The 26,296-nt window shown below is 52.1% G+C and overlaps 3 protein-coding genes across 3 annotated transcripts; 1 reads left to right on the top strand and 2 right to left on the bottom strand.

Moving 5' to 3' along the window:
- Positions 1-2,766: 2,766 nt before the first annotated feature.
- Positions 2,767-15,156, bottom strand: DNAJB13 (DnaJ heat shock protein family (Hsp40) member B13). The gene is given in 11 exon segments (XM_030947849.1): positions 2,767-2,891; positions 2,894-3,025; positions 10,031-10,041; positions 11,384-11,530; positions 11,860-11,936; positions 12,023-12,136; positions 12,767-12,880; positions 13,536-13,693; positions 14,036-14,197; positions 14,464-14,567; positions 15,086-15,156. Coding segments are annotated over 11 exon segments (1,212 nt in total). The 5' UTR covers positions 15,154-15,156.
- Positions 15,157-15,375: 219 nt separating this feature from the next.
- PAAF1 (proteasomal ATPase associated factor 1) lies at positions 15,376-25,177 on the bottom strand. Its single transcript, XM_030959939.1, has 12 exons — positions 25,092-25,177; positions 24,974-25,014; positions 24,480-24,583; positions 24,089-24,178; positions 19,970-20,068; positions 19,198-19,348; positions 17,957-18,151; positions 17,539-17,630; positions 17,138-17,253; positions 16,419-16,501; positions 16,106-16,188; positions 15,376-15,787 (listed from the first exon to the last, which is right to left on the bottom strand). Exons 1-12 carry the CDS (start codon positions 25,136-25,138, stop codon positions 15,710-15,712), a joined length of 1,179 nt encoding a protein of 392 aa, XP_030815799.1. The 5' UTR covers positions 25,139-25,177; the 3' UTR covers positions 15,376-15,709.
- On the top strand, positions 25,159-25,822 carry LOC115910104 (cytochrome c oxidase assembly factor 4 homolog, mitochondrial). The gene is made up of 2 exons (XM_030959951.1): positions 25,159-25,301; positions 25,489-25,822. Exon 2 carries the CDS (start codon positions 25,494-25,496, stop codon positions 25,740-25,742), a length of 249 nt encoding a protein of 82 aa, XP_030815811.1. The 5' UTR covers positions 25,159-25,301; positions 25,489-25,493; the 3' UTR covers positions 25,743-25,822.
- Positions 25,823-26,296: the final 474 nt, after the last annotated feature.

Here is a 26,296-nt window from a genome sequence, read left to right as displayed (position 1 = left end):
CCTGTGACGCTCCAGCACCTTCTCTGCACATGAAATGCAGTCCAAGGGAGCAGCTCTGTCTCCTGATCGTGCACTTAATCACAGTTAATAATTCCTAAAAGGCATGGAGCACTAGGGCAAGCATGCCCTCCAGCAGCTTTACTGCAGCCTCTAGGACCAGCAATGCCTTGGAACTCAGGAAAATCTCCTTTTCCATGAGGAGTAATACTTTTTCCTTCAAGCCCCTCTTTGCAAACAGGACATGAGGTTTATTTGTGCCCCAAAGTGGTTTAAAGTCAATGGAACAAGCAGAGCTGGAGTTGCTGAGAGACCCCCATCAGCCCAGGGAGCAAACATATTCCTGCCTCTTTACAAAGTGCTGATAAATCATGGGACAAACACAAAAAATAATCCAGGGCACTGAAGGTTTTTCCACACTACTCATGGCATGATCATTACAGAGGCATAAGTAGAACAAAGCCTCATACCAGATAGTCTTGGCTCTTTTTTTTTGCATTGGATGAGCCACAGATGTCCTTTACAGAATAAGTTATAAAATACATGTAAACATTTGTCACTGTGTGGGATTTTTTTTTTAATGTCTCACTCCTGCCTTTCAGTGGGACTTTGATTGGACTCCTTAGGAAAAGCAATGAGAAAACCTTAATTAAAATGTTGCTGCTCCCTGGACATCTGTTGTAGAGTGTTATATAAAATATTACACGTGGTTATAAATACACATTCATCTTTTATTTTAAACACATTAGTAATTGGGTTTTATGGGGCCACTGGGATTCATTAGGCACAGGATTGCAGCACTGAAGGCACACACAGGGATGGGGACATGGATGGGAGCCTGGGATTTTATAAATGTATTTTATAAATTTTGATTTTTCTTTTTTTAATATAAAAAAGCTTTTTTGGGAAAGCTTTTTGCCATCTCCCACATGAGCAGTGTGTGCTTTGCTTCTGGGGCTCCAGCCACACTCCGCACTGCCCTGCCACTGCAAAGACGACTCCAGTGTCCTGTGACCCAAGGGTGGTTGGGGACAGCCATCACCCCCAGCAGCTCTGGCCCTTTCTGGAGCTCTATAAATGGCTGTCTGCTCCGAGGCATTGCAGGGAAAGCAGCTCCTCAGGACGTGTTTGCCAGCCCAGCCAGTGAGAACAGCGCTGCAGAGCTCTGCAGTCAGGGCTGCACACTTGGAACAGGGCAAAGAGGGCTGTGAGGGTCCAATATTCCTCTATCCACCTGTTCTGGATGACCCAACCCCAAAATTGGATCATGTCTTTTCCAGAAGATTCTGAGAGAAGTTGTAATGAGGTTAAATATGTGTAATAAACACTTGCCTAACAACGTGGTTGCCAACACAGCCCATGAGCATTTCTGGGCTGTCTCAGACCTTCTGGAGCTTCTCTCTGCACACCACTGACAAGTGCATTGCTCATTAACAGCAGCTGATTTTTGTGATCCATTGATTACCAGCTCAGAGGTGCAGCAGAGCAGTGCTGCTCCCTCTCCAGGCCCTGCTCCTGAGGAGACAGGGCCAGGACAGCTCCTGTCCCTGCAGCCTGAGCACTCCAGCCCCAGAGCTGGACGTGATGGATGGGGCAGAGCAGTGCAGGCAGAAAAGGAACCTCACTTTTCCTCCCCCTGTCACATCAGAGCACTCAGGACAAGGGGAGCAGCTCAGCTGCTGCATGGGTTTGTCAGACTGGCTGCTTGTTCCGTTTGGGGCTTTCCCTGACCTCCCATTCCTCTTGCTTTTCATTCTTTCTCCCTTCTGCACCATCCTCGGAGGTGCCTGTCACTGTGGCCTCTCCCAGCCTGTGCAGATGAGCTCCCCAGCTCCACAGGGAAGCAGCCTGCTGCTGCTGACCCAGTGCACAGGACACAGACAGGAGCCTGCATTTCCCTGGGGCTGGTGCCCTGTGGGCTTGTCCCCTTATGGAAAAAGGAAATCCAGGCTGGTTTGGAAAGTTTCCCAGCCATGCCAGAGGGATTTCCAAGCATTCCTTATAGTTACATCACAGAATCCCAGAATGGTTTGGCAGTTGCTGTCGCTGTGTCACCCGGACCCTTTCTGGTGCCACCAGGCTTGAGTTTGGGCATGGATGGTCACCCTCCTGAGAATGATGGTGCCCAGAGTGGGATGGGACTCCCCACTGCCCTAAAGCACCAGGAATCGTCCCAGGCTGAGTCCTGGCAGCAGGAGAGGGGGAGAGGGCTCTTCCCCTGGGGAAGAACACGCCTTGTTTCATGCACAAGTGGCCTTGGCAAGCCTGACCTACATTGGGGATGGCTCTGGTGCAGCAGACTGGAAACTGGGTGGCAGCTCCAGATTAAAATAAAGGAAAAAAATAATGAAAAAGTGGGGCAGGCTTTTGTTGGATTACAGAAATGATTAGCATGAAACACGATTCTGTGCCTTATTTAATTGCATTAATTGAGTGTTCCCCCCTCGTGTTTTGTACTCAAGATGCTGCTGGGTATTGTATGGTAAACAGGCACACAGGGCTGAATGTTTAGCCTAGCAGGGAGAGGAAGGCTGAGGTTTATTTTTACTCTGAAAACACAAGAATATATCCACAATGAGCCCATACATTGGACACTCCCACTAAAACTAGAAGCAGCTAAAGAGTGAAAAATGCCAATATTTGTGTTTTCGCTGTCAGGTTCCAAAGTTAACACATTGAAATGCAAGATTAAGGCAAATTGCTGCTTCTTTGGACACAGCCAGCTCCCCTCAGTGCTGCTGTGGTTTGTGGTTTTTGAAGCCTCGGGCTTTAAATGAAGGAGGAGGGATGGACACAGACATCAAGGAGCATCCTGGAAAGGAAAAACACCAGGAGAGCTTCAAGTGCTGGGCAGGCTGAAGGCCGTGATCTCTGGAAACGCCCAGCTGCTCTCAGGGAAATTGTCCCTTTGAACCCCAGGGATGTTTTCTGCTCCCTCCTCCCCCCAGTTCCTCCCAGAGCAAAGCACTGCTGAGCAGAGGTGGGCACAGCTGCTCCCACACAAAGGTTTCCAAAGGATGCTGACATCCTGAAGGGACAAACAAAACCCGTGGGACGTTTCCTGCTCACCATTCGGAAGGGTTTTGGGTCTCAGGGAGCCTCTTGTCTCTCCCTTTGTGCGCAGCTGAAGAGGGGCTGGCGCTCCCGTGCTGGGGAAGGCAGTAATTGCTTTTCCAGCTGCATTTCCAGCATCCCCTGCTCCTCCCTGCGAACCAGGAGACTTCATGGAGCCTTCAGGGCTCCCTTGTTCACCCACAGAGCCACTCAGAGAAGGGCCAGGACACGGACAGAGGCTCAGGAGGGATTCCAGGTGTCGGTGGCATTCCCCCCTGGGCACTTCTGAGGATGCTCAAACACTTGGCTGCAATTTCTGCACAGAGCACTGCAACCCTTGGGGACAAAACGTGGGATTTGGGGGGGAAAACACAGTGTTCGTTTTGAGGAAGAGCTTTAGGTTCAAATGACTGATGAGGAGGAGGAGGGAGAAGTGTGGAAGGGCAGAAGGGGAGGACAGTTCTCACCAAGGCTTCCTCTGCTGCTGGACGTGGCAGGCAGGACCTGGCACACACACACACACACACACACTGAGGTTTTCCCCTATTTTCACCCCATAAAAGAAGCTCTGCTGCTGGTGAGCTGTTGGGGATTGTCTCCAAAGAGAAATGGAATCTTTTCCTCACGGTGAACCACAAGAGAATGTTACTACATCCTGCTTCTTGTGGCTTATAAATAGCAGGAGGGAAGGAATGGCTGGTTAACTGTTTGACCCCGGCTTGGGAGGAAGAAAGCTCCCAAGAAACCTCAGGAACTCACCCCATTAGGCAGCCAGGAAAATGGCACAGGTCTGGCACCTTAATTATATGCTAATGACATCCGACCAGGAAGAAAAGCTTCAGAGGTCTGAAGGAAAAATACCTGACTGAGCAGGGTTGTGTGTGCTCACAGACACTTTCTGACAGCTATTCCCTCTTTCTTTTTGGCTTTTTTAAAATTTATTTTTATTTTTTAGCATTTAAGAAACGAAAGAAAGAGAAGCAGGCTGAAGAACCAGGTGAACCTTTGTCATTTGTGTTTGATTTCCAGTCCCAGAGCATGAGCTAAAAACAAAACAATCCTGCTGCAGAGAGGTTTTTCCAATGTACAGACTTTCAATGATCTTTCTGTTCATAATGTTTTCCTGATTCACTTTCAGCTAAGATTGCAAATGGTCCTCACCCATCACCTTCTGCTCAATTTGTCTGCAAAATACTTATTATTTTCCTATAAATTTATTTGCTCCACCTGGATAAAAAAATCAGCTAATGTGAATATGTAGCAAGTTGAAGGAAAGTATCCTCAGATATGTAACGCATATCTGTTATGTTTTTTTCTTAACTTGCTGGTTTGTTTGAATTATTGTTTCCCAAGGACTTTGCATTGCACGTGGATGCTCCCAGAAGAAGCAGAAGCTGTTGATGACAGCTTTACTAACTCATATTTACATCCATTCTCACCTGCTGCGTTTTTTGGGACTGAAATTGAACCAAATTGTACCAAAACCCCCCAGCCAAAACCAGCTCAGCTATTGAATGGGGTCTATAATGCTCAGCAAAGGCTGTGTGACAATCCCTGCAGGTTCTATTTCAGATTTGGGAAATCGTTCTGCTCCTGCCCGCCTCTGCTCCCTGGAGCTGCTGACTCTTCCCAGCTGCAGGCTGTTTGTTTGGCTTACTGATTAAACCAGCTGCTGGCACTGCCAGGAGCCTCACCTTTCTCCGGGGAGGCTGTGGTTCCCCTGTGCCCCTCTCTCCAGAGGGAATCACTGCTCTTTGTGACCGGGCTTGTGTTACACCAGGCTCTGCAGCTCCTGAGCCTGCAGAGCAAATGAAAGTTCTGCTTGAGGAAAAACCCCTGGAACTTGGGTGGCTGCTTCTTTTTTTAAATTATTTTTTAACATGAAATCATTAATTTCCTTTAGTGTGGAAACTGAGATGGCATCAGAGAATACTGCCACTGAGTCAGCATGACTTATTAAAATCTTTCATTACCTTTGCCATGTCGATGTGATGTGATGTGATGCACTAAACAAAAGGCTTTGGGCTTGAATAGAAGAGAACAGGGGCCACAAACCCAAAGACAGAGCATAAAACCTGCAGGATTCCTCATGGAGCAAAGCTCCTGATCCCCACTGCCTTTGCTGGCGCTGCAGCAGCTCCAGCTATCTGGATTAGATACCAGCCCTATCTCAGAGTTTTCCTTGCTGCTCTCTCTGCTTTGGGCAGCTCTGCTCTGTGTCCCGGCAGCGTGGTGTGTTTATCTGTGTCTCCTGACCAAATTTACATACACCGTGTTGTTAAATAAACTTCTAAAGCTGTTTTTCCTCCTGCCAGCGTTGAAATGGATCTGCCTCCTCTGAATGACAGACCCACACAGCCTGGAATTATCTGTGAGCCCATTCCTTGCTGATCCAAAGGCTTTTCCTCCCAGCTTGGTGGAGCCTTTTGTTGATAGAAGCAGCCAGAGTTTAGCTAGGGAAAAGTGCCCTGAAGGGAACGTGGCCCCAACACCTTTTGGTGGTATTTTGGGTTATATTTTTGTGGTATTTCGGGTTAATTTTTTGGTGTTATTTTGGGGTTTTTTGGCGATATTTTGGATAATTTTTTGTGTTATTTTGCTGTATTTTTGGGTTATTTCTAAATAAAACCTTTGAGGCTCACAGGCACCGCAGTGAAAGCTCCAAAAGGGGAAAGAGGATTTGCCAGGGGTGTCCCTGAGCCCAGCAAGGGGTTTAAGGAATGATTTAAGGCTGGAATTTCACAGCAGCCTGTCAAGGGGGTCTGGCCCAGCTAAGCCAAGCCCTCGGTGTGTCCGGGAGATGCTCTGAGAAAGAGAAAAGGTTTCTGCAGCAGCAGCCAGGGAGAATTTGTGTGTTCACAAATTGCCTCCAAGCCTCGTTAATCCCCGCTCAAATACGGAGCTTTGTAAGCTGATCCCTCCTTTCTCAGCAGCCCCGGTGCAAAGCTGAGCTCTGCTTAGGCTGGGCTTAAAGAGCAGCCAAACCCAGCGGGACTTTGAGAGGAACGCCGGCTTTGAGGGGTTCCCCTCAAATCCAGCATCCCCCTTGAGAGGAACAGTGGATTTGTCTTTCCAAAGCAGCTGCGGGGCTGCTGGGAGGTGAGACCAGCACTGGGAGAGAAAAGAAACAGTGGGAAGGGTTCCACTGGTTGGTGAATGGAAAAAGAGATTTGCCTTTACAAATAAACTTTGGGTTTGCTGATAAATGAAATTAGACGTTGAGAGATGAAAGAAACAATGGGGAAGAAACACCCCTAAATTCCATAAGAATTAAAAATTAAAAGGACGGTTATACATTAGAGGGAAATCTCTGGTATCAGAGATTTTGGGAAGTCTGTACCTCTCAGGTACCTCAGAAACGGGGAAAGAGAGAAGGGAAATGTGGCTGGGAAATTGGGATAAAAAGGAGGCTGCGTCCTCCAAAAATGTGAGAGATCCCAAGGGAATGCCCCATGGCCTCTCCCTTTATTGGAATAAAGAAAAAGGATTCCTCTGTCTCCTTGTGGGACAGAAACCTCTGGTGTTTGTGGATTAATTTTCCCGACACCCTCTGGATGTGGGAATGGGGGATTGGAAGGGAATGGCAGAAAACAAAGGGAATGTGGCCAGTCAGAGCCCGCTGTTGCTCACACAGGAATTGGTGTGAAATCCCTCAGCCCCAGGTGTTTTAAATGGCTCTGCAATGCGTTGATGTTCTGGTTCCCTCGGGGCTGTCTGGGATTCACCAGCAGCGTTAATTCGCTGCCCTTTGCCATTCAGCATTTCGGCATTTCCAGTGCCACTGGAAACTCGGTTAGGTCTGTTTAAAAAAGCTTTAAATAGGCGAAGTTCTCGTGTTTCCGACCCCACTCTGGAAAGATAAGCGGGATGGTTTGAGTTTCTGGCAAATCACGGAAATTTGCTTCTCAGCATGGCTTAAATAACGCTTGCTTCATTTTATTACTTCTGCAACTCGGGCCAGAAACAAGAGACAGATGTGAGCTGCCAAGCACTCTCAGGAGCAGCACAATCTGTACTTCGCAGGGGTTTGGGTTTTTCACGGCGAGCATCCCAGCAAAACCAGCACAGCATCCCCCAGGAACCTCGGGGAGGGGCAGAGGAGGGTCCTGCAGGCTCCATCTGAACAATTCAGAAGGTCCTGAGCTGGGAAATCCTCCTTGGCCCTGCTGAGCAGCAGGGAAATCAATCCCTGGTGGAGCTGTGCCCTCTCCCGGCCTCCCCGGGAACGCTGCAGGGATACAGGTGCAGAAAACCTGCCCGGAACATTCTTTATAAATAATCATTTTAAAATAGAAAATTATCTATATATCATTATTTTAAAATCATTATTTTATAAAGAATTTAAATATCAATTATCTATATTATTTATTTTGTCATATCAGGTGGCACAGCTCAGCAGAGCAGAGCCAGGGGATGGGGCTCAGGAGCACGGTGGCATTTTGGCACTGGCACAGCAAAGTTGGGAAAGCAAAATGCACCTCTGGGCTTTAATTCCTATGTAAACCTTCTATTTGCCACACTGAGAGAAGTGGGAAGTTTTTTTAAAGCAATTCAGAACTCTGACAATACATTGCTTTCCTCCCTTTAAGAGGAACCAAGTGTTCACTGCCAGTGTAAAATTATCAGTTCTTGCAGACCATAAGGACATTGAGCAAAAAAACCACCTTCAACACTATTGCTATTTCCATCCTGGTTTTTTTTAATGAGAATTTTGACTGCTTTTCAGCAACTTCTTCTTTTTAATTGAAGATATTTTTAAAATTTTATTTTATTTTTTAAATTTTGTGAAGTGTAAGAGACAAGGAACATTTTGGAGGAAAAATCTGAGGTACTCTAAAGGGGACAAAATGAACAGTTTGGGCATAAAATCTGAGTTAATCTGTAGGGGAGACAATGAAGATTTTGAGGTAAAAATGAGGTAATTGGAGGTCCACAAGTAGTGAAAATTGTGAGGGTAAAATCTGATCTCCGTGGTAGAGAAGGAATATTTTGAGGTAAACTGAGGTGATCTGGGGGTAAAACCTGAGTAGCTCTATAAAGCTACAATGAATATTTTGGAGGGAAAATCTTCTGTAATCCAGAGGGGAGAGAATAAACATTTTGGGGATAAGACGGTTAATTATGGGATCTCTAGGTCATAAAATGTATATCAAGGAATTGTCTCATCTTCCTCAGGTCCTGGCATGAAATTCCCACTCAGAATGTTCTGGCCAGCATCTTTTCATTCCAGACAGCCTGGGATACTCGGTGAACTTTCCTTTCTTAGCTCCAATCATTTGCACAAATCCAGAGGAGATACTTGGCCCTAACAGCAGCCCAGTGGAGCACCAGCCAGGCTGGAAAATCTCCTGAGGTCTCTGCTGGAGAGAGGGAGAAATGTCCCTCTGCGGGCTGGGGTGTCCTTGGTGGGCAGAGAGATCTGAAATTGGCAATATCCGATATTGGCACTATCTGAAATTGGCAATATCCGATATTGGCAACGTGGCTTTGTGCTCAGACAGGGATCCCTAGGAGGAAAGGGAGCCTTGGCCTCACCTGCACAGCTCAAGGTGGACGTGACAGAATTGGGGTGGCCTGACAAGACATGAACAGATTCCTGGGTTCTGGAGCACCTTAAAGCTTTTCTCTGTCAGGTTTTAATGGGCTTCTCCTCAAGATTTCCTGTGGTCCAGCATCCCTGGTGTCCCTTATTTTGTCCAAAGTACAATGATAAAGGATTGAGTCACTGACTAATAGGGTCTGGGATGAAAATGGTTAGAATAAAATTAGGCAAAGAATACAGTAAGAAAAAAGAACTTTTAATGGCCGGAACAGGTAGGGATGAAAATTCTGGAGAGATTCCTTTAATTCCCTTTTCCGGGAATGCGGGCTCGGTGCTGCCGCCCTGTGGAGACCCCGAGGCGCAGCAGGGCCGGGACCCTCGAGGCTCCGCGGGGCGATCCCTCGGGATCCCACATGGAATTGTGCTGCTCACGGTGCAGGGGCTGCTGCCCTTTGGACACATTTTAAAGTAGTATCCTATAACATTTTGGAGGCTGTTTGCAGAATTCCATTTGTGGCTGGATCTCGCTCCAAGCGCAGTAGCCCAGGTGAGGGTTCTGACCCGTCCAATGCCCGGCTGAGCTGCTGCTGGCTCAGATTTCCCAGGAAAGTGGAGATCACTGCGGACTGGTGCTCTGTGCAGCAGGGCATGGTTTTCGCAGAGCTGAGATGAACATTGTAAGGAAATGGGAGTGGGTTTGGACCAGCCCTGGGACCGAACGCGGGTCGCAGCCGGGACCGGAGCGGGGACAGCGCCAAGTGGAGCTGCCCTCCTGTGGACACACCTGGTACTGCAGCCCCGGCGGGGCTGGGACCCTCGAGGCTCCGCGGGACGATCCCTCGGGATCATGGAATTGAGCTGCTCAGGGGACAGCAGCATTTTGGAGACATTTTAAAGTAGCATCCTATAACATTTTGGAGGCTGTTTTCAGAATTGCATGTGTAGCTGGATTTCGCTCCAAGTGCAGCAGTCCAGGTGAGGGTTCTGACCTCTCAACTTGTGCTCAGCAGCCTGGGGCTGGCTCAGGTTTTCCAAGGAAGCAGAGATCACTGCTGGTGCTCTGTGCAGCAGGGGCTGGTTTTCGCAAAGCTGAGATGAACTTTGTAAGGAACCGGGAGAGGGTTTGGGCCAGCCCGGGGACCGAACGCGGTCACAGCCGGGACCGGAGCCGGGATCGTAGCAGGCATAGCGCTAAACACGGCAGGGCGTGCTGCCCTCCTGTGGACATACCTGGTACTGCAGCCCCGGCGGGGCCGGGACCCTCGGGATCACGGAATTGCGCTGCTCAAGGGTGAGGACCTGCTCCTCTTTGGAGACATTTTAAAGTAGCATCCTACAGCATTTTGCAGGCTGTTTCTTGAATTCCATTTTAGCTAGATCTCACTCCAAGTGCAGCAGTCCAGGTGAGGGTTCTGACCTCGCCAGACTTGTGCTCACCTTGGTACAGCCTGGGTTTCGAGGGAAGTGGAGATCACTGCGGATTGTTGCTCTGTGCAGCAGGGCATGATTTTCGCAAAGCTGAGATGAACATTGTGAGGAACCGGGAGTGGGTTTGGGCCAGACCTGGGATCGAACGCGGCTCGCAGCCGGGACCGGAGCCGGGACAGCGCCGAGTGGAGCTGCCCTCCTGTGGACACGCCCGGTACTGCAGCCCCGGCGGGGCCGGGACCCTCGAGGCTCCACGGAGCGATCCCTCGGCATCGTGGAATTGTGCTGCTCAGGAGTGAGGAGATGCCGTCCTTTGGAGACATTTTAAAGTAGCATCCTACAGCATTTTGCAGGCTGTTTCCAGAATTCCATTTTAGCTGGATCTCCCTCCAAGCGCAGCACGCCATGTGAGGGTTCTTGACCTGTCCAATATCTGGCTGAGCTGCTGCTAGCTCAGGTTTTCCAGGGAAGTGAAGACCACTGAGGACCGGTGCTTTGTGCAGCAGGGGCTGGTTTTTCGCAAAGCTGAGATGAACTTTGCAAGGAAATGGGAGCGGGTTTGGGCCAGCGCTGGGACCGAACGCGGGTCGCAGCCGGGACCGGAGCCGGGACCGCAGCGGGCGCTGCGCTAAACACGGCAGGGCGTGCTGCCCTCCTGTGGACACGCCCGGTACTGCAGCGCCGGCGGGGCCGGGACCCTCGGGGCTCCGCGGGGCGATCCCACCGCAGAGAACGGCCCGACCCCCCCCAGACTCATGGACAGCGCGGTGTGGGGCCAGGCACAGGGACTCAGGGCTCCTCCTTCCTCTCTGCTGGGGTTTAGTCCCTGGAAATGACGTTTCTAACAGCCTGGCATGTTCCCTTCAGTCCTGCTTTTCCCAGCACAGCCTCTCATTATTCTTTACTGGCATTTGCAATAAACCATCCCTATGGGGTCTGATCGCAGCAGGGTTAGGGTTTCCTCCCCGTTTTAGGGCATTCTCCCAGCCCTGGAAACACACAGGTTATCTGACCTCTCCCTGTGCTGTCAGGGCTCAGCTCCAGCAGGGACAGATTCTGGGATTAGGAAAATAAAGCATTGAGGCTGGTGGGCAGGGTCATGGCCGTGGGTGCCTCTCTGCATCCCCCCAGATCCTCCCTCGGCTCCCCAGGGCTGCAGAGCTGCTGCTGCAGGGTGGGAGCTGGAGAGCAGAGACCACAAACCCAGCTGGACCTGGGCCAGGCCTCAGGGATGTTGTTTTAGGGTGATCCTGTGTCCAGTTCCCAGCATTTGGAAGAACTTCTGCCAGTGCCAGTGCTGGCTCCAAAGCCATTTATTGGGGGAGATAAGGGAGGGGGGAAGAGGGGGAAGGTCCCTAGGGCTGGAGGATGCTTTTCAGGAGTTTTTTCACCTCAGGGCTGAGCCTCTTGGGGAAGAGGATGTCGAAGTAGATGTAGAGGTCCCCCTTGCGCTGCGGATCCTCCGCCAGAGGCATCCCCTCCCCTGGCACCTTCTTGTAGTACTTGGGGCTGCCGAGCAAAGGGAGGGGCTGAGGGGAGCTGTGGGATGATCCCAACACAGAGCCATGATCCCAGCCCCACCTGCAGAGCCCCACGTGGGTTTCTCAGGGTATTTGCTCCTCCAGCTTCATCCAGAGCCTGTTCTCTTCCAGGCTCCAGCATCCACCCACACCCAGCCCTCTCCTTGCCTCTGCTCCCAGCAGTGTGGCCCCAGACCCAAAGAGCCACCCACTCTCCTCCTCCTGCAGCCCCAAACCTGCTGGAAAAGGCTTTGGAGCCCCCTGAGCTCCTCCCAAGTGCCCGCTGACCTCTGAGCCCCAATTTCCCCTGACACTTACTCCACGATGTCGTTGATGGGGATGTTGAGCAGCCTCCCATCCAGCGTCCACACGTCCAGGGTGCATCCAGTCAGTGCCTGCCGGGCGTGCAGGGCCACCAGGAGCTGCTGCTGCAGCCCCAGGGCCCAAAGGTGACCCTCTGTCCCCTCACTGGGCCCTTTACCTTGGCCAGGGAGATGCTGGCAATGTACAGGAGGTTGTTCTCGATCCTTTTGAACCTTGGGTGAAGCTTCTCTTGGACAACAAAGGTGATGTCAGCTGGAATGATGTTTGGGCCCTGATTGAGGGGGGAAAAGGTCACAGAATCATGGAATGCCAGGATGGTTTGGGTTGCAAGGGATGTTAAATTCACCCAGTTCCACCCCCTGCCATGGGCAGGGACACCTTCCACTAGACCAGGCTGCCCCAAGCCCCATCCAACCTGTCCTTGGAAACTTGAAAATTATTTTATACAGGGAAAACTGACACAAATTCCTGCTCCTCTTTTGTTGCTGTTTCCAGCTGGCTAGAGAGAAGGGAAAGCTATTTTCTTCCCTTAAGAGAAAAAGGAATCTTTTAATCATTTATCCAAGATGCCAAGAGCAAACCCAGAACAGTGTTTCTGTCAGGAAGAAAACCAGCCCTTTCAATTATTTGTTCTTTAACCTGTTCTGAGGAAAATCCAGGCTCCTCAGAGTGCTTCTGTTGGTCATGCTGCCAAGTGCCCTCAGCTGTGGGAAACCAGAATTTCTTCATGGAAGAACTTTTCCCATGGAGTGGGCACAGGACTGGATCAGCTGCTCAGGGGGGACACGGAATTTCCTCTCTGGAGAGATCCCAAACCCACCTGGATGAGTTCCTGCCTGGGCAGGGGTGTTGGATGAGGTGATCTCCAGGGGTACCTGGTTATGTGTGGTTCTGTGCCCACCTGGTCTCCTTCCTTCTCAAAGGTGATCCTGGTGCCACGCTGCCAGCCCGGCTGCACGTCAATGGTCAGGATCTTGTCCCTGATGGTGCTGGTCTGGCCATCCTCGTTCATCACCTGGGCACAGGGAGGGTCAGCAGCAAAGGGCAAGCCTGGCTGGAATGGCAGAGCCTGGCAGATCATGAACCAGATCCATAGAACCATGGGATCATTTAGGTCAGAAAGGCCCTCCAACATCATGGAGTCCAATGTTCTCCCAGCACTAACCCATATCCCCAAGTGCCACAACCACACAGCTTGAAATCCCTCCAGGAATGGGGACTCCACTCCAGCCTGTTCCAATGCCTGATATCCTTTCAGTGCAGAAATTTTGCCTAATGCCCAACCTAAAGCTCCCCTGGCACAGCTTGAGGCTGTTCCCTCATGTCCTAGAGCAGGAGAGGCTCAGGGCTGGGTCCAGGAGGCTGGGACAACAAGGAGAGGTCACCAAGGGCACAAGAAGGAGATAAAATGCAGTGTGAAAATGAAATTGTGGGAACCCAGAACACACTGAGCTCCTTCTCCAGCCGCCTCTGAGATCAGCTCCCACATTGCCTGCCGTGCTGAATTCCCTTTGCCAAGCCGGGGAGGTGAACGCTGGTTCAGCTCCTCCTGGCTTTGGTGCTGCTCGCTCCCTGCCACAAGCTCCTGGGGCAGGGCCACCCCCAAACCCCAATGGCTCACACTGAGGGCAGAGCTGACCCCAGACTGCAGCCCCAGAGCCCCTACGCACCCTGCGGGAGATCTTGATCTTCTTGGTGCAGCCGTGGAACAGGTCCTCCAGGGACACGTAGAGGTCCCGCACGATGGGGGGGTCCCTGCGCAGGGCCCCCTGGCCCCGGGGCCCCCCAAAGGGCAGCAGCACCTCCGAGCCATCCTCGGCAAAGAACTCTGGGGGAGAGAGCAGGGGCACAGCCCTCGCTGGGCTCAGACCTCTGGGCTCTTCACCTCCCACCCAGAACCACCCCAAATGCCCCAAATGTTTTCTTTCCAGGAGTGTTTATGGCAGCCTGGCCTCCCTGATCCCTCTTTTGGATGGGAATCCCAGGAAGGGTCGCAGGAGCAGCTGGGGAGAGCTGGCAGCCTGAGCATGCACCTGCAGGCCTCCCTGGGGGAAGCCAGGATCTCCCCTGCGAGCACCAGAGGGGTCTGAGGGCAGCGGGGCAGGGAAGCATTCCTGGAGAGCTGGCAGCTCCACGGAATGATGGCAGAGCCCCAGGTGTCCCAGCCTACCTGCAAAGGGGTTGTCCCCTCCAAAGAACTCCCTGAAGACTCTCTCAGGGTTGTTGTGGAACACGTAGCCCACGCTCCAGGGGTTGTCACTGGCGTACTCCAAGGGGATGCCACCTTTGAGCCCCTCTTCCCCAAATTTGTCGTAGATGCCTTTCTTCATAGCTTAGGGAACAAGGAGGTGTTGGCAATGGAGGGGGAGCCCCAGCCTGAGATCCAGGTTTTGATGGGGTGCAGAAGAGAGAGAAGAGAGTCCCTGGGAACAGGGGGACAGACAGACATGGGAGTGTGTGCCAGTTCCCAGCTGGGCTGTGGGTCACGGAGCTGGTCCTGCAGGGAGCAGGAGACCCCAGGAAGGGGGGACACTCCAGGAAAGGGGGGACACTCCAGGAAAGGGGGGACATCCAGGAAGGGGGGACACTGCCACTTACGGTCGCTGAGCACATCGTAGGCCTCTGCCAGCTGGTGGAACCTCTTGGGGCCCCAGGGCTCCTTGCATTTCAGCGGGTGGTACTTCAGAGCCAACGTCCGATAGCTGAGGGTCACAGGAGGGCTCGGGTTCAGGGAGACTTTAAAGCCCATCTCATTCTTAGCTCCTGCCTTCCACTAGCCCAGGCTGGAGAGGGCTTGGAGCAACTTCCAGGGCTCCAGAGGCAGCCACAGCTGCTATGGGGAACCTGTGCCAGGGCTCACCACCCCCTGTATCCCATCCATCCCTGCCCCCTGGCAGTGGAAGCCATTCCCTGTATCCTGCCCCTCCATGCCTTGTCCCCAGTCCCTCTCCAGCTCTCCTGGAGCCCTTGCAAGGGCTCTGAGCTCTCCCTGGAGCCTTCTCCTCTCCAGGTGAGCACCCCCAGCCCGGCTGCAGAGCAGAGCAGAGGGGCTCCAGCCCTCAGAGTACCCCCCTGTCCCCTCCATTCCCCCATCCAGCCCGGGCTGCCCGCACACCCCCAGACGCTTTCCCCTCGGTGGGGCGGGGGGAGGCCAAGGACGGCCACCCCCGGCTGCCTCCCGGCCCAGGGGGGTCGCTCTGATGCCGGGGGTCCCCCTCACGCCTTCTTGATGTCGTCCGCGGTGGCCCCGCGGTCCAGCTCCAGCGCAGCGTAGTAGTCCAGCCCCATGGCGTCCCGTTACTATAGCGACAGGACTTCCGGTCCGCGCCGCGCGGGGCATCAAGGGAAATGTAGTTCTCCCCCTCACTTCCGCACTGTGCCGGGCCCACTCAGTCCTCACCTCTCAGCTCTTTTTTTTCTTAAAAATCCCCAAGTTTCCACGGAAACACATGTATTAACATATGTATTAACATATAACACATGTATTCAAAGGAATGCTGATAACAGGTGTTATCAAAGCAGCAGTTTATTTCACTCCATACTGGGACAGTCACTTTCACTGCACCCCCTCTTCTCCCCCTTTATTTATTTGTTTCCCCCCAGTACAAACAGCATATTTTCAGCACTGGAAATGCAACCACAACATCACTGCAACACAAGATCCTCTCTAAATTAAAAAATTGATCCCAGTTGTGTAGTAGGAAAAAGTATGACCTGTTACAAAAACACTGTGTATGGAGCCTGGGCATGACAACAGCCTCAAACTTGTACACACACATCCCAGGAAAATCAGCTTGGAAGAGCCTTTCCCACATGGTTCTCCTTTTTTGGCCCCTTCAAACACCTAAAGGTCAGAAAGTTGGTATCTCCTCACTATCCCATCTCTGCAGCACGTGTAGATTTCCTTCTCCCAAGAGGCCACCTGAAGAAGGGAAAATAAAAAGGGAACAAGATGGGTCAGGCAGAACACCATTGCTTTTACCCTCAGGATTCTCCCAGCACCCTTTATCCACAATTTTTATAGGAACAGAGGTGTTCCTCCAGCCAGCTCCTGCACAACAGAGATAAAGCCAGGGAATTCTGCTGAGGATTGCTTTATGCAAAATATCAGGATTATTCAGGTAGAAAGGACAAAGATAAGCTCAGAAGTCAACCTCTGCCTGAGGTGAAGGCAGTGCCTCCTGCCTGGCATCAGCTTTCCCTGCCCACCCTCTCCTCAGGGACACCCCATGTGTCCCACCTTGTACACAGGGTCACAGTCAGCCTCAGTGAGATCCAGGACATAATCCAGGTCCTGCTGAACAATGAAGCAGGTGCCATCCCCTGCAAGCAAGGCACAGCAGCCAATTAGTGAAACGAGCCACACTCTTAATTACTGACAGAAATTCCAGCAGGAAAAGGCTCCAGTGGGTGAGACATTCCTGGGAGGGGTATGAGGGATGTGGAGGGTGGAAATCCCAAAGCAAAAGGGCAAGAGGGCAATGCCCAAAGAGCACAAGGCTCCCTGACTCCATTCTAGGATTTCTAGGGGCACAAAACAGCCCTGGAGTTACCTTGGCTGGCAATGAATCCATCTCGGTACGGGAGCAGGGACAGCACTGGTGCTCCTGACCTGTGGATCACCTGGATTGGAGCACTGGGAAAGGGAGCAGAAACAAGGGATGAGGATTGCTGTCCAGAGCAGCTGTGCCTGCCCCTGGATCCCTGGCAGTGTCCAAATCCAGGCTGGATGGGGCTTGGAGCAGCCTGGGACAGCAGAAGGTGTCCCTGCCCATAGGAAGGGGTGGGGATGGATGAGCTTTGAGGTCCCTCCCAACCCAAACCATTCCAGGATTCTTTCCTATGGACTGAGCTAGCAGGAAACAGCAATAAAACTCCACAGCTCAGTTCCAGCCCTGTGCTGGAATGAGGATCATGGTAAATATCAGGATAAATATGATATCAGGATCCACATGAGAGAAAAGAAATAGGCAGTGTGGGAGGTGGAAATGTTGATCTTAAAAAGTTTTCTGCCCAATTTATCTACATGTGTGTGCACACATTATATAAATATATAAAATTATATAAGTATATAACATTATATAAATATATAAAATTTTACAAATGTTTACATAACAATACACACAGCACATCAACATAATGCAAGAGGCTCAGGATGCAATGGGATGCACTCTTGGGAAGTGGCACTGCCTGGCAGCACCCTCTGCCTGACTCTATTTTCCAACCAAGCACTGCTTGTTTGCCCCAGGCACTCACTCACTCACTCACTCACTTTGTGTTTCTCACATCCAGCTGGTAGATGTTCCCATCCTGAGTGCCTGCCAGGATGTAGGTGCTTGACAGGAACGTGCAGCAGTTGAAGGCATCAGATCCAATGAAGAGGAACACCTGAGGATTTGGGAACAAACCAAGTGTCAGGCACGTGGGACACCCACGAGAGGGAAGCAGTCATTTATTTAGAAGACAGTACAGCTGCCACTGTTTAATTTTAAATACTGTTTTCCCTGTTCCCAAGTTAAATCCTGAGCAATTCTTACTCCTCACATAAAAACGTGTCCAGGAGGAAGGAGGGAGAGCATCCCTTTATTGCACCAGGATTTGGCCTCTCCTCCAGTTTAGGTTTAACCTGGCTCAATTCCCCATCCCAGTGCCCTGACATTCCCAGATCCTTACTGGCTGCCTGCTCTGCAGTCCCACTCCTTGAAGCTTCTTGTCCTCTCGAGCCAGCAGCAGGATTTTCCCTTCTGTCCCCACCTCACGTTCACCTGGCAAAAGGAAGGACAACAGGTAATAACACAACAAACCTTGGTGGGACCAGAACCCAACAGCTTGGATCAGCCCAGCTGAATTGTGGCCAGATTCCTCCAGATCCCAGGACACCAGGAAGGCCAGAAAAGATGCAGAGCTCAGTGTTCATCACTGAATAGTGATGAAGGTTGATGGGGCTGAATTCCCCCCAGGACTGGAGCGCTCTGCTCCCTTCCCATGGTGCTACAAGGGCAGGGGCAGCACTCCCCACCCTTGGGATCACTGGGGCCAAACCCAAGCAGTCTGGGCCAGGGGATGAGGGGGTTTAAGGGGAAGGCCTTACTGGGAGGGTTCTCAGGTGAGCCCAGGTTGAGGGAGCTGTCAGCAGCGCCCACGGCGATGCCGTTGACGGGCGAGCCGCAGTCGGCGATGGTGCCCAGGCAGGAGGACTGGCCACAGTCCCAGAGACGGGCAGTGCCATCCCTGGAGCAGGACAGCACGTTCCTGCCCCGATCCACGATGGCAGTGTCCAGGATACCTGTGTGACAGCAAACACTCTGCTCAGACAGACACAAAAAACACCCCATTTCCCAGGCTCAACTCCAGGCCACTGTCCCCAGTGACAGCCGAGTGACAGGGACAAGCTGTACTCCTAGAAAAAGGTGCCTGTGGAAGGCAGCAGCTCCCAGAAAACCCCACAGAGTGGAGCCACCATCTGGCACAAAGGGATATTATAGATACTACCAATCAAATGATCAGCAACATCTCACCTCAACCCGAGCTGATGCCACACAAAATTAACCTCTAATCTGGGCAGAAAAGAGCCTGGCACTTTTAAACGTTCTCATTTCCACCCCTGGGTAATCCCAAAAGCAGCATCCCTGCTGTCCAGCTACAGCAACATCCAAAGAGCAGGGTCTGCTGGCACTAAGATCCCTCAACTACTTTATTTTACTGTCAGATTTGGAGCTGAAAAATGACAGTGGTTTTCTCAGCAGAGAACAGCCAGGTGGTCAGAAGATTTAATTGGCACTTTCCCTACGGAAGCTCAAAGGACAGGATGAGCCAAGCAAACAGACTGCAGCAGTTTGGGCTGGAGGAATGAGAGTGGCTAAGGTCACCTGGAGAGCGACTGGCAGTGTCACTGTGACCAAGGTGCTGCCACACCATCTGGTTTGGTTAGGGGACATGCCTGCAAAAGCATTTCTAATGCCCACAAACAGATTATGGAATGGCTTGGGTGGGAAGGGACCTTGAAGAACAAGTTCCAACCCCCAAATCATGTAAGAACAACGGCAGGTCCAGCACAAGATGGGTTTTTGAGTTAATCAAGTTTAGGGCAGCCAGCCACAGGGTTTATTAACCTCTCAATGAAGCTCAGCACCTCATGGGACAGGGAAAACCAGAGCCTGGACACAGCAATTGGCATCTCAGGGAAGAGAGAATTTGGGGTAGAGTTTGGGGCACCTGATGCCACATTCCAGACACGAAACACAGAGCACAGCAGGCTGCAGATCGGACACCAGCCCTGGGGTGCAAGGCAAGTACACACTCAGCACATGAAGCATTTCAAGGGCTCTGTACCTCCTTTGTGACCTTTAAATGTTACTACACAGCTGGCATCTTCTGCTGACCAGATCTTTAGCTGGGCATCCATTCCCCCACTGAGAACCACGAGGCCCGATGGGAAAAACCTGCAACAATTCACATCATACACATGGCCTTCCAGAAGTCTCTGGAAAAACAAAGAACTACGTGCTAGTTCCATTGTCATCATCCTCGTGCCGAGCAGTTGTTGAGGTAGGACCCTGGAAAACTTGGCATTCAGGATTAAACCCAAATCCTCTGGCTCTGCATTGCTGGAATGGACTGCTCTGAATTTGGGGCAGTCAAAGAGGTGACTTTGGGGCTCCCTCTACCATTTGAGCAGCTAATTACACAGCAAAAGATATACATTTGCTTCTAAATACAGGTTAAATGTCTTTATCCTCTGCCAAACAAGGAGCTGACAGGCCAAGCTCCACAAGTAGGAGCTTTCCCCCTTTACTGGGAAGGTCACAAGCCAGGATGTAGCTAATCCAGCACCAAAATCCTTTTCCCCCAGCACCAAAATCCCTTTCTTCCCATGCAGGATAGGGGCTGTCAATGACCTCTTATTCCTGAGTAACATCCCCCTTGGGAGAAGCCACCTTTTCCAATAGATTTGACTTAAAGCCTTCAGGATTCAATTTCAATTAGCTTTTCATTAAAAAGCCAGATTCTTCACAGGGCGTGGACAGACTGACCAAAGTCATGACCTTCAGGACTTCAGGAATGTCACAGACAACACAAAGACATCCAAGCCAGATGTTCTTACTCTTATTTCTCCATTTGCAGCCTGCCATATTTTCATGGTCCCATCTGTGCTGGTAGACACTCCAAGTCCTCCACCACTGGAAATATCAAGGCAGGTAATCTGCAGGAAGATAAAAGCACCAAGAATTAGCTTTAGATAATGCTGTATATAAATATTCCTGCTCAAGAGCCTAATTCTGTACAGAGGGAGACCTGCTAAGTTTTCTCCCTGCCTGTGGCTCTGCAAGGCAAGGAGAAAAAGGAATGCTGAGGCAAAAGCCTACACAAGCAGCAGTTGTATTCCAGACTTATTCCAGATGGAAGAGAAATCTGGACTTTTCTAACAGGTCCTGTAAACAGATGAGAAATGAGAAAACAGCTCAGGGTGACTGGCCTGACTCACAAGCCCACAAGACACAGTTTGAGATATTTATGAAGCCAAATTCACAGCCTAAATTTGCTGAAACACTGAACCAAAACTAGTTCTTTACACAAATTGGGGTGCCCCAAAGAAGGACATGGAGGGGCTGGAGCATGTCCAGGGAAAGTGAACAGAGAGATAATTTCTCTCTCCCAGGTTTTTTCCTAGAGAAGCACAGAGAGAACAAGAGAAAACAATTCTTGGCTCTACTTGCTGCTCCTGTTTGCACAGGTGAAATGCATTAGGAAGACTGTTTACCTGAAGAGAGTTCCTAATTGGATTCTGGTGATAGTTGTTAGCCTGTTGAGTCAAAGCTGTGTCCCAGCTAGCTCAAGACACTCGTGGGTTTTTCTTTAGTACCCTTTGTAGTATAATGTAACATAATTTAGTTTTAATAAAACAATTGTTCAGCATTCTAAATAAATAGAGTCAGATACCAATAATTTCCTCTGTTGGGGGCACCCTGTTTTACTGTGGGAAGGGAAAGGAGCTGGGGAAGGGGCTCAGCTGGAGAAAAGGAGGCTCAGGAGGGACCTTGTGGCTCTGCACAGCTCCTGACAGGAGGGGACAGCTGGGGGGGACAGGGGCAGGAGGAGAGGGAACGGCCTCAGGCTGGGCCAGGTTGGACATCAGCAGGAATTTCCTCATGGAAAAGAGTTTTAAACAGTGGAAGGGGCTGTCCAGGAAGGTGTCCAAGGAAGGGCTGGAGGTGGCACTCAGTGCTCTGGCCTGATGACAAGGGGGGGATCAGGCACAGCTTGGACTCGGTGATCTCAGAGTTCCTCTCCAACATTAGGCATTTGGTGATTCTGTCAGCTGCACTTGCATTGCATTTTTTGAATTGAATTTCCAGGCTGTGGATGGGGAAAAAAAAAAAACCGCTGCAGCAGTAAAACCCATGGAGAGGAATAAGAAATGCAGATGGGCTCTAGGCAGGACAGGGTTAAGTTTCCAGCAGCAGGATGGGCAGGGCCAGGAGGAGGATGTTCCCCGCTCCCACCTCTCCGTGCGGCGGCGGGAAAAAGTGCCACTTTTCCCGCTCCCCTTCTCTCCGGCCGGGTCCCCGCGGTCCGTCCCTGTCCCATTGCTGTTCCCAGTGAGTCGCTGCCTTCGTGCTCCGGTTCCCCGCTGCCCCCTCCCACCGAGCTTAGTGTGGGAACGCTAAATTCGGGAATACCGATCCCAAACCACCCATCGTGCGGCACCAAGGGTCGAGATAAGGACAGCTCTGCCCGCAGCGGGTTGGAAGCAAGATTGAGCTGAGTGTTTGGGGTGTTAGGTACCGTCGCTGGCCACGATGTGGCTTAGTCAGCTCTTCGTGGAGTGGTACCTGTACAGGTTTATATTTCCCTGTGTGGTCCTGATAATGCACTTTAACAGCTTAGAGAGATGGTTCAAGATTCTTATGTGCATGGACTTTGTGGTATCAACGTGTGAGGTTTTACACTACCTCCAGGAGACCATTAATAATGGCTCCCAGTCGGTGGGGGGAACGGGGGACGAATACTTTCACAACCTTTTCACCTCCTTTAACACCTTTAAGCCTCTTAAGTCACCTTTTGAGCGGCCTCTGAATACTGAAGAAAGCACATTGTCGTTCAGTCTGCTGTATCTCCTCCCTCTGGTCTACATCACCCTTATGGTCTATTTCATCTTCAGAGTTACAAAAGAGATTGCTGGGAAGGTCTTTCAGAGAGTGGATAATGATGAGTGGCACGGAAGGTGGGAGAAAATTGGCCAGGTTCTAAAGGAGTATTCGGCTCCAGTGGTTTGGAAGTTCACCCCTCAACAAATACAGGACCCTGTTAAAGTGGCAGAATATCTGAAAGAGAAACGCTGCCGTGGTTCCAGGGAGGAGCAACTTACTGCACTCTGCTGGGCCCTGGCTACTCTGTATCGGACACTGCTGGATACCAACCAGGCCCCTCAGGAGGAAGAGGAGGAGGAGGAGGAAAACAGAGCAAGAGCCACCATGGCCACTCCAACTGCAGCTGCACCAGAGGAACAACCCATGCTGGGAGCAGTCGCTCCTGAACAGAACACATCCAACACCAAATTAGTTTCCTTAGAGCGGGATGAAGATGATGAAGAGGAGGAAGAGTCCTCAGAAGAGGATGAAGAGGAGGCAGAGGCAGAGATGATGAGGGAATCCCAACGTAAGCTGCAGTCAGTCCGAGAGCGTTTCAGGCGCCGTGCGGATCAGTCCTTGCTGCTCTGGCTGTACGAGTGCTGGTTTGCAGGGGCCCACGTGGACGTGTGGCTGGACAGCTATGATGCCCAGCAGCTGGGGTGCCTGTCCCAGGACGTGGCCATCGACAGGGGGCTCGGGAGGAGGCCAGGAAGGCACAGCCTGTGGATGCGCCTGGTGGGGAGCGTGAGGGCAGCGTACACCGCGGAGGAGCTGCTGCCGCGGCGGGACAGCTGGAGCACCAGGCTGGAAGGGGTGCAGTACCTGACAGAGCTATCCATGGCTGACATACTCTTTGGGAATACGCAGAACAGTCGGTGCCTGGATGATCTGGACAGAGCCTGCTGCACCTGGGACATGTGGCAGGCGCTGAGGAGGAGCGCGCCGCCGCTCTACGCCAAGGCGCTGTCATCAATCACCTGGAACAGGAACCTGAGGGTGCTCAAATTAAAGGCCTTCATCTGGGACTACACACTGAAACCCTCTTCCTCTGTGGAAACACAGCCCAGGGAACAGGCAGACTGCAGTGATGATCCCTGCACGATCTGCCATGAGGAGCTGGGCAGGACCTCGTGTGAGCTGGAGTGTGGCCATGAATTCCACAGGGAGTGCATCAGGACGTGGCTCCTGCTGCATTCCAGCACCTGCCCCATCTGCCGTGAGCACGCTGTCCTGCCTGCAGACGTCCCTGCACGGAACAACTCACAGCCTCACAAAGCCAGGCCTTGCAAAAGATCAGGGATTTAGAGGAAGAGTGCTGAACAGACCAAGGTCTTACAGAACGGACTGGATTGATTTCATAAGACTCAAAGTACAAGTGAAAAAATGACAGCAGGAGAAAAAAATCAGAAGAATTTAAAAGTCAGCTAAAAAAGTCCCTGGATATCAATGAAAGGGGTTGGAAATCCACTGGGGACAAGGAAAAGCAGTATAATGGATATAAATACGTATCCTGAGACATTTAGGAAGGACAGCCTTTGATGAAGGGAATGATTCCTGTGCTTTTGTGTGTATAGACATAGTTGGGTGGTGTGGGATCTGGGCATGAGTAGATGGGATACAATGGGGGGTGGGAAATGTCCTGGTTCTGGTCAGGACAGGGTTAATTTCTACAGGAGCAGGGAGGAGCACATTTGGGATATTGCATGGGTTTTGTGTTCCTTGTGGTGAGCAGATCTCTTCCCTGTCCTGCACATTTTGTTAATTAATATTGTTGCTACTGTTGCTTTTTTTAATTCCATTGCTGTTCTCAGTAAATTGTTTTATCTCAACCCCTGATCTTTGTCTTTTGTGCCCTTTTGTGCCTCCAATGCTCATTTCCATCCTGCTGAAGAAGGGGGAAGGAGTGAGTGGCATATGGTCCAGGGTGTTTCAGTGGGAATACCAACCCTAAACCACAAGTTCCATCTCCATTGCAAGCCCTCACACCCAGATCCACACTCCAGGCCACCCCTCACCACGAGGACACCACAGACAGGGATGTGAGAGTTCCTAGCCACACCCACAGATTCCCACCCCACAGAGCTACTCACACTTTTCTGATGAATCCTAGAAAAACTTGTGTATGGAGCCAGGAACTTTGTGGACACATTTTCATGAGGACAAGAAATGAGGATGCTTTTCTAGGGGGGAAAACAAGGAAAAAAAAAAAGGAATTAGAAGTGCTGTTAGTCCTGAAACAGAGGTTGCCAAGGTAGAACTGTGGACTGGATCCAGCTGTGGGATCCCAGAGTTTGAAAATTGATGGGAGGGTCAGTGTGGGGCTCATCTCCTCAGGATGCAGGTGGGATGGTAGGGAGCAGCTCCAGGGCTCTGCACAGCAGGACAGGACTGTGCAGGGAGTGGGGTGACAGCTTAGGCTGTCAGAGCAGCCCCTTTATGCATGGGAAATGTCACCAACCCCTCTGCCCCCAGCCCTGGCACCTTGGTGACTTCCCCGACCAGGAATCCCTCGGAGGCCACGATGTCTGGGACGCCGTCAGAGCTGAGCCCACGCCGGGTGACACTGCCATACAGGGTGGCCTTCCCTGGGGGACAGCAGCCGTCAGGCCCAGCACTCATAGGGACCCCAAACGTCCCCTCCCAACTCAGACGGACCCCAACCTCCTCACCTGCAAGGAGCTCAGACACCCCCATCCCCTCCTGACGCCCTCAGGATCCCTAAAGGACCCCAATCCCTTTAAACCGAAGGGATCCCCAAACCACCCAGTCCCTTTAAACCAAAGTGATCCCCAAACCACCCCAGCAGCCCCATTCCATGCTAACACATTCCACCACCAGCCTCTGTCCCAAAGGATCCCCCGGCCACCCCCATCCGTTTCTGCTCTTTGAACACCCCTCCGCCCCAGATCCCTCTCGATCCTCCCTGATCCCGTCTCACCCTCACGCTTCCCTCGAGGCCTCTTCAGGCCACTCACCGGGGATGCGGCAGCTCAGCCACGCCTCGCCCTCGTCCCTGCTGCAGAGAGAAGAAGCGGCCGTGAGCAGGGCAGGGAGCGGGACAAGGACAGGGACAAAGAAAGGGACCGTTCCCACCTCAGCGCCCGGCTCCAGTCGCTCTGGATCCGCAGCGTCGCCGCCATCTTTGCCGAGGTAACAGCACACACTTCCGCCTCCTTGCTTCCCGTCGGCCTCCGCGCGAGAGGAAAGGGGAGAAACCCGCCAATCAGCGAGCGCCGTCGCGCCCGTATCACGTTCCGGAAGTGCCGTGCTGAGCTCCCGCCTTAAAGGGACCGCGCTGCGCTGGTACGGGGGATGCACCCATGGGTGGGGAGGGAGGGAGGGGATCGTGGAGGGGGCTGGAGATCCCTGGGAATGGGGACCCTTGGGAGGGAGGAGGGCGCTGGGCACCCAGGGCTGGGGTGAGGCGCCTGGGACGTGCAGAAGGCTCCCTCCGGGTGCCCCCGAAGTCACCGGCTCCTGCCGCCCGCAGCGCCCATGGCGAAGGCCGGGCACGGCTGGAGCGGCGCGGCGGCGAAGCGGGGCGAGGAGGAGGAGGAGGGCGAGGACCCGCTGGACGCCAGGATCGCTCGGAGCGGCTGCCTGGAGCAGCACCGGCAGCTGCAGGAGTGCATGGCCGAGCGGCGGGACTGGCGGCACTGCCAGGAGCAGGTCCGCGCCTTCGGAGCCTGCATGGCCCAGCAGCAGCGGCAGCGCGGGACCGGCCCGGCCCGGCCCCCGGACTGACACCCCCGGACAGACTGACCCCTTTCCCGCTTTATTTTAATCCAACTCCTTGAAAACCAGGTGGAATTGTTGGGAAATAAAGCTGGAGTTTGTGAGCCCTCGGCTTGGTGTGTGCCAGTGGGAGAGGGGGGCTGGTTTGGAGCATACAGCATCAGGCTGTGCCATGGCACATTCAGGTGGGACATCAGCAGGAATTTCCTCATGGAAAGGGGTTTTCAACATTGGAAGGGGCTGCCCAGGGAGGTTTGGAGTCCCCATCCCTGGAGGTGTCCAAGAATGACTGGACATGGCACTTGGCCCTCTAGGCTGATGACTGGGCATAGCTTGGATTCAATGATTCCAGAGATCTTTTCCAACCAAAATGATTCAGTGGTTGTGGATTTCCAGCCCAAAATGTTCCAATCCAGGAGCACTCACAGCACTCAGGCTGGGTCTTGGCTCCAGAACAGCCTTGCCATGGATTTTTACTCCATGTCCTCTGTGCCATCCTAAGGCTTTTCCCAGCAGTGATAACTTCACGTCCCACAGGATGGGATTTATCTTCTGGGAAGCCA

The sequence above is a fragment of the Camarhynchus parvulus genome, chromosome 1, assembly GCF_901933205.1.
Source record: "Camarhynchus parvulus chromosome 1, STF_HiC, whole genome shotgun sequence".
NCBI classification, from domain to species: domain Eukaryota; kingdom Metazoa; phylum Chordata; class Aves; order Passeriformes; family Thraupidae; genus Camarhynchus; species Camarhynchus parvulus.
Note: the sequence above shows the minus strand (reverse complement) of the source record. Positions and strands in the feature narration are given on the sequence as shown.